The 8,118-nt window shown below is 34.3% G+C and overlaps 1 protein-coding gene across 6 annotated transcripts; it reads right to left on the bottom strand.

Moving 5' to 3' along the window:
- Positions 1-2,538: 2,538 nt before the first annotated feature.
- Positions 2,539-8,118, bottom strand: LOC149725460 (uncharacterized). Of its 6 annotated transcripts, none has more exons than XM_089892868.1 (8): positions 7,966-8,118; positions 7,808-7,887; positions 7,570-7,674; positions 7,078-7,503; positions 6,818-6,944; positions 4,221-5,925; positions 3,732-3,839; positions 2,539-3,627 (listed from the first exon to the last, which is right to left on the bottom strand). In XM_089892868.1, the coding sequence occupies exons 3-6, from the start codon at positions 7,663-7,665 to the stop codon at positions 5,213-5,215; spliced, it is 1,362 nt and encodes a 453-aa protein (XP_089748994.1). In that variant the 5' UTR covers positions 7,666-7,674; positions 7,808-7,887; positions 7,966-8,118; the 3' UTR covers positions 2,539-3,627; positions 3,732-3,839; positions 4,221-5,212. The 6 variants fall into 6 exon arrangements, with proteins under 6 accessions (XP_089748994.1, XP_089748993.1, XP_089748995.1 ...); XM_089892867.1 differs by having other exon boundaries at positions 2,539-3,122; positions 3,492-3,627; positions 7,808-7,975; XM_089892869.1 differs by having other exon boundaries at positions 2,539-3,081; positions 3,492-3,627; positions 7,808-7,975.

The following is an 8,118-nucleotide window of genomic DNA, read 5'->3' as shown; positions in this document are numbered from 1 at the left end:
AACCTTTTTCCGCACTTGCCTCAATTCTTGAATTCTAGCATTTATTCTTTAATCTCTTTATTGAAATCAAATCATGATATATATTTATCATTTTTAGACTAAATTTTCAGAATTAAAACGATTACTTTACTGTTTAATTAAATGCGCCAAATTAAACATGTATCTTAATCTTTAATTAAATGATTGCTCTTTTTAAGGAATTTTAAACTAAACATAACTTAATAAACCCTACTGCATATAACCTAATTAGCGAGTAATCAACGATTACTTTTCTATTTGCCTAAGGCGCTAATTCATACTTACAATGTACATTGATTAATCGAGTGTATTCGATATATTAATTCTGCCTAAGCTTAGGCTTATAAACCATAAAGGTATAAAAACGTCTAATTAATGATTGAAACTCGCTTTGTTTGTTACTTCTGGTTTGTTTTCGATCGAGCTCAGTCGACCGTCGTAGTAAATAGGCTAGGGTACTATGCTAATTAGCTTAATACGTGCTCCCCCATTGGAATTTTGATCCTTTGTTCTTGATAATGCCGTATCTAGATTCTATAATACACAATATATTAAACATATTTTTATAACTCGTGTTCTAGTATTATTAATTAAAGCAGATTAAGATGCTTTAAAACACGGAAGAAACTAAAAATCTGTTCAAGCGTCCGTTTTGGGAAATTGAACTGTGGGTAAAGTGTATGTACAGTTCATGTGGCAGCATAATATTTAGAAGCGGTGAATACATTCTAGTCATTTAAAGAGGGTAGTTTTATATATTTTTCGCAAAGTATGTCCGATAAGATACATATAAGCTATTATACGCCTTTCCATAGAAGGAAATCGCAAACAAAACCTAACAAGTTCGTTTAAATTCATTGCGAACGTCGCTGTTTTTGGAAACAAGATGGCGCCAGTTGAACTAATCGATGTTGCTGCCTAGAGTTAACTGCTGGTTTGTCATTAGTGTCCAAAATGACTAAGTTTTTACACCTAGTCAATTTAGAGTTGTTTCATGCTAAATATAATTTTAAATTGGGGAAATTACACAAAAGCTAAACAGATATAAATACTTAAACAAATAAAAAAATACCTATAACTTGCTGTAATATGAATAATATCAGCAGTTTATTTTAGACAATTAAATATAATCTTTCCGACCACGTATTCGAGGCGGAATAAATAATTATTTGAGGCGGAATAGATTACGGCGGAATAAATATACGTATTCGAGGCGGAATAAATAATGCTAAGATACTTACAGAAATTTCCCAAACAGTCTTCTGGATTGTAAGTTATATCATATCTGCAAATATATTATAACGCACAATATAATATATTTTAATTATTTCCACAACATGTGCTGTAATATAAATAACCAAAGCAGATTAAAATGGATTAAATAATGGAAGAAACTGACACAACCTTTTCGAGATATCTGAATTGTGGGTAAATTGTACGTGCACCACATTTGGCAGCATAGAGCTAATAATTGGTTTGAAATTGGGGAACAAACTAACTGGGCCGATTTCTTAAAATATATTAAACAAAATTAATAAATACTTACATAACCTTGTCAACCAATTTTCTGGATCGTTAATATTGTAAATATAAACACATTGTGACGCACAATAAAATTTAGGTAATGCAATAACCCGCCCAGTAATATAAATAACATTAAGTGAAACAATCAATGGAAGATACTGGAATGTTGCCGACCCACAGAAATAAAAAAGAGTAGAACGCGCAATTGCCCAAAACTGTGATATATTCTTTTTTCTATTCACGTGACCGCCAACTCGGTCCCCATTTCGCTTGGTCTCCATTGTAAAAGATAGGCGCATGGCAGTTTTAGCTGTTTATTTTAAAAACTATACCAACTATTCAAGTTTATTAGGCCAGTTTAGTTATTTAGTAGGTTAATGCTTACACTTTGGCCCCTATTTAAGAAATTTATAAATTTAATTAAAATCGTTCGAACAGACGTTTTTGTTAGAAATATATATATGTTTGGAAATGGGTATTTTTCCCTATAAACTTAAATTAAGTCAAAAAAGGAAGAAAAACTACATAAATCGCCATGGCTTCCATTGTCTACTATAGTAAACGGGAACGAGTCGCGAAAGAGAGAGAGTGTATCATGCTCTCTCCTTTACCGACATTAGAGATGCGCGTTCTATTCTTTCTTATCTCTGTTTGCCGACCACATTTTGCACTGTGGGTAAATTGTATGTATACCACATGCGGCAGCATGGAGATAGCAATTAGTTTACCAATTGGAACAAAAACCTGAATCGGAATTATTAAGAGTTACATTGAACAACATTTAACAGCTACAAGTACAACTAGTGGAAAAAACACAAACAGTAAACTTTAGATTAAATATACTTACGTTTTATTTCTGACGTTTCGGAGTTATGGAATTGTGGGTAAAAAAATATCCACGACGTGTGGCAGTACACAGTTTACATTAGGTTTAGCATTAGGGAACAAAGTACTTTGCAAACCTAATTTTTACAACATTGTAAAAAGTTAACAAACTTTACAACTAATCTGTTTAATTTATTTTTTATGAACTTCTGGGTTATCCTCACAACGTTTACGTTCCGCCGATTTAAAATACGCGCCACCAAAACTAGCGGATTATACTTGCCATGCTGAAATACAACAGAGGGCGTACAAGAGCAGGTAAACGTGGAAAGAGTTTTTAACAGTTTCAGGGCCGGCTCGTCGCTGCTACCATTGTGGGCGTATGTGTCCTTGGGCAAGACGCTTAACGACAATTGCTTCAACCCAGTGGTCATTGATGGGTTGTCCAAATTATCAGCCATACATAAAAAAAAAAAACAGTTTCAGGGCCGTAAAAAACGCAAGTTATCGTAAATTTACAAATATGAAATATCTATATATTATCATTATAAATACTTGTCTGTATTCTAAACACAATAAAATGTTTTATAATAATTTTGACGTCTTTGCTGTAATATAGATAATATTTACAGCTTTGTTACATAATCTTCGCAACCAATCTTCTTGACTCCCCAGTGTAGAATTATTTCCAGCAAAACAAGCGGATTATATTTGCTGTACATACAAACTGAAGAAGACGTGCGCAAGCAATTAAACTGGAAAGTTGTTTTCAACTAAATGTTATGTTTAGATCAAACACGCCAGTCATAATATTAAAACAGGTAATCACACAGAGGGTAAACAGATAAATTACAAATACTTTAATAATAAGTATAGAGACTTATACTAGATTTTTTAAAACTTCATAAATATAAAGATCTTATGAATACTCTACAAGATATTCTACTTATGCTCGAACAAACGTAAGTAATTATACAACAACCATGGTCCGTGAATAAGCAATAAGCGTAAGAATCCTGAGGTGGTAGAGAACACAAGAGTTTGTTACTTGACAAAACAACTGCCGCAAGTGGCAGCATAAAGTTTACAATTGGTTTAACATTCGGGAGCAAAAACATAAATACCTTTATAATAAAATTCTTAGAACTTATGCATTAAGTTCTGGTCTGGCAGATATTCAATCCACTGTAAATATTGAAGATTTTGAAAACAATTCTAATGCAATTTTTGACATGATGGAGAAACTTTCACTTCAGTTTACTATGATAATACAGTGATTAAATAAACCAAAAATTAATTTAATGCCTACAAAGAAGAGAAAGTGCTGGGTTCGAGTCCAGCTTAAGATATAAACGACAAATTACCTTCACAAGTTGTGTAGCTCTTGCATGATGATGGTCAATATATGGGTCGTTGTCCATTCTATTGTAGCATGGTATAATTACCCACAGCTTTCTACTAGAGTGGTTTTACTGTTTAAAAAGGACAAATTAGTTTAGTTTGAGTTATCAAAGCAATTACATATGTAGATAAATGAATGAAGAGGTACAGGAATCTTGAGTTTATTCATATAGTTGTCACAGGTTAGACGTTGTTGGCTAATTAGACAACTCTGGTTTAAATACCAGGTCTCTGGCATGATTTAAAATATATTACTAAAACGAATTTTTAGAATGTAATAAATTAAGACAGTGGCGGATCTAGAGGGGGTGTTTGGTGTTTTTGCAACAATAGTTGCAAAACACCTTAACAAATGTTGTTTGTATTATTATTATGTTAAATTTACAATATAGTATTCCTGTAACAAAATATACTCATTTTTACATTCATATTTACTCGCAAATTATCCCCACCGTTTAATTTGCAGCGAAAAATAAACTGTTACTTTTCGCACCAAAGTGGTTCATCGCTAGTGATTATCGGCAGAGTAGAAACTGTTTCTAATCGATTTTCTGTCTCTCGTATCTCTAGCGATGGAGGAAGTGACGTCAGAAAATCGCCAGCCATCGGCGCTAGGGTAAACCTGCCTTTAACCCTTAAGGCTTTGTGTTTATTTTTTCCAAATTTCAGGTTGAAATAAATACCATCCCCAGGGTATTCCTACTTCTTCACATAATACCATGTGATTTGAATACAGATCAGGCTGGTGGGAAGTGTTAGAGGTTATAGGAGCTTAGTTACTGTTTAATGGTTAGCAGATAACGTAGGGGCGGATTCTTCACTAGCACTAAACTTATTTGAGAACATAGTCAAAGGCTACAAATATAAAACAAACATTCTTTTAGCATTCAAAAAAACCAACAATTCGTGATTCTAGGTATCGTAACGACTATTACCTGACAAACACTCGCTATACAGCGACTTCTAGAAACTTCGATCCCAGTTTGGCGCGCTTTCCCGCCAATTATTTCACCTTTGACCCCTAGAAGTCAAATCGACTTCTTACGTCATACATATGTCGAATTCGCTAAAAGTTTTAAAAAACCCTTTGTGTTGGCCTTTTTTCTATTCTCTATTTTTTTTTAATGTATGACATACCTTATGTATACATATGTACGATCTGGCACACGGCTATAACATCATTACAATTGCTTGTAAGATATCAAAGCATAGACATTAAGTACTGGAGTCAATTTAGATATCTATGGTCTAACACACATGGCGAATTCTGGCATACACAAACATCTTGTGGTTGGCATTTATAAAAACACTTTAAACTTCACAAATCATGGAAATACATAAGTGCATTCACAGGAAATATAAAAAAAACACTTAAAGATTAATCTCAGCTGTATGCTGCTTTTCATATACAGTGAAAGTTACAAGTAGAAAAATATAGAAAGCTTTAAAATGTTGACATTAGAATATCCTCAATAACGTCGGTTGCGTTTTCCACTTCTTGCCATGGATGGTTGGTTTTATCAGTTTGTTGGATTGCTTGTGTTTGGCTAAAACCAGCCACATTATCATCTTGTTTTTCACACAAGATATCGTTTAATGTTGAAGTGACGGGTTCCCACTCACTCGGAATCTCAATCTGGTGGCCCGTCACTGTCAGATCAAGCTCATTTTTCTCATCAAGAAATTCTTTGAAATATTTTGTTTCTTCTGTGCTTGTATCAGTAAAGGGGAAGTACCCATCCCCACATTGTTCATGAAGGTGTGGCAACAATCCATTGTCTCCGTTCTCTTTGTTTACATTGTCATTGAATCCATTGTGAGCAAACATTGATCCGTCGTGTTTGGTGAGAAATTCGTTGCAAACTTTTTCCTCGTTTGCCGACAAACTTAAATCTCCGGGTGACGTTGGAAACAATCCGTCAAGAATTGAATTCCAATTAAAATCTCCTTTCAACGAACCAAGCTCTGGTGCTTCTTCCTCCAACAAATTTGGGGAAACCGGAGAACTATTTTCATTGATGTTTCGACGCTTTTTTGTGTTTTTTCTTCGTATAACCTTCTGTGGAGCAACTTGCTTCCTTTTCCGATTGGAGGCTGAATCAAGAAAGTCAACGTTGGTTATTGGGAGGTTGGGTGGGGTCATATCTTTGCTACCACCTGGAATATAATGCATTTGTAATATATAAAAAGATTGTTTGTAATAAAGCATACATGTGTATACATAGGCGCCGTTTTATATGGTGCATACAAGGATGGCTTACTCTGGATATGATGCAGACGGTGCGACTGTTTATTAAAACTTTAACTAGAAGTGGACATACGTTAGTTTTATACTTAAAACAGCTTGCGACAGTTACATGGCTAGCGCCTTCGCAAATACAAGTTCCCGCGGTTATACAACGACTGTATTAAAACAATATAACATACATTGGTCTGTATTAAACACATTAAAGCTTTAACTTAACAGTTTAATCTTTTTGCGTGGCGGATGTCCTTGGATTCAATCCACTAGTTTAACAGCCATCTGCAGATGTAGGTGCTTGCTCGTAAAATTAATAAGACATCGAAAGTAACGGTTGACAGGCAAAGCGTTATTGCGAATCGCTCAAAAACGATCTACAAACAGTTTCAATACTTTAAAAACCCCATAAACACTAGATCCGTATAAAATTAATACCTATGTAATAATCCACAACATTGATGTTCTCCAGGTACCATTATTGGTCGAATGCGTATCATACGAACATTCTCCTTCAAATAACGGCGAACGAGTTTGACTGTGTGATTTTGCCAGTTTCATAACCGCATGAACGATAGGCAGCAGCTTTGGCAAACTTTAATAGTCGCCGTTATTGTTACTGCTGCCATGGAAAGTATAGCTTAATCGTGTTTTGGCGCGTATACCGTATTTTCCTAATTTCTGCAAACGAATGACGTCATCATAAACGTCGCCTCTTCTACAATTTAATAAAATCGGAGGCTATGTGTGTATAATATAAATGATTACATGTGTATAATGTTAATCTAAACAAGCTATGTTTGTACATACCCTGTGAAAAGATAGGACGACCAAAATATATCTTTGGTTTAATTTCCCAAAGATATTTGTTGCTTGCTTCGTTTGGTGATGATTTTTGGAAGTATCCATTACCAACCAAACACAATCGAACAGAATTCTATAAAATATATTAGTTACAAGTATGTAGAGCATTGTACAAAAGATATCATGTTTCACTCCATCAGACACATAATAGCAGGGACGCTATGTTTAGGAATACCAATGTATTAGGTTACCTTTATAGTGATTACCTGAAGTGATTCTTCTATATTCCTGTAGTAAGCAAAATTATCTCGGATCCACTTGCAAATTGCCGATAAACTTAATTTTTTATGCTTTGAGTTTTCAATAGCCATGCAGATAAGTTGCGCTACAGAATAAGCAGGCTTCTCAAACTTCGACCCGTTCCCCATTACCGGGTGTTTTTCTCTCTTTTCAATTTGTTTTGTTTGTTTCCAAGTTGTTTGCGAAATTTTTCTCCTCTGTGATTGGTTGAAATATTTTTCACATTGCGGTTTAGAGGGGCTTGCCTCATGCTCCTGTCGAGCTTGTTGCTTGGCTGGTTTACCATTTTTCTCTCCCTTGTTAATTTCAATTGGAAACGTCATACTGACATTTAGATTCCACAACCACTGCAGGTTCGTCAAACTATCATCCAACATTTCTTTGTTTGGACCCTGCCAACAATTCATATTCAACAACTAATGTACACAACTCATCAATATAGATAGATACCCACTTACCAATGGGGGACATCTTGCGTATAAAGCTTCATAATTTTGTTTTAGACGCTCGTGTATTTCAGAGCGTCTTAACTTTTTTCTTACAGCATTATTCATTTGGATTCCCTGGCATAAACAAACACAAATAATTATTCTTTTATTACAAAATGAACCAAATTGTAAAGTATCAGTTTAAAATATTACCAATAATTTATGGTGTTAAATAAAAACATCTGACAAGTAAATAATAAAAGTTTACCTTTAAACGAACTGTTGAGCAGCATACGTAGTTGGAGTCTTACCTAATACATTAACTTAACGCCAGCATTGTTTAACGCTCTAAAATTTTAAACAAAAACTAGAATGAGATTAATTTATCGACAAATTTCTCTTCAAAACTCTTCCCGTCCTACTTACATTGTCAAACACAGCGTGAAGTGCTTTTAAAGTGAACAACCGACAAAATAAACATCAGCCGTCGTGCTTAACGACCGAATAAATAATTTCAAAACATCGTCTGACCGACGGGAATTCACCTAAACCGTTACCAAACCTTTTTATTTTATAATT

This window comes from Ciona robusta, chromosome 14 (genome assembly GCF_009617815.1).
Source record: "Ciona robusta chromosome 14, ASM961781v2".
NCBI classification, from domain to species: domain Eukaryota; kingdom Metazoa; phylum Chordata; class Ascidiacea; order Phlebobranchia; family Cionidae; genus Ciona; species Ciona robusta.
Note: the sequence above shows the minus strand (reverse complement) of the source record. Positions and strands in the feature narration are given on the sequence as shown.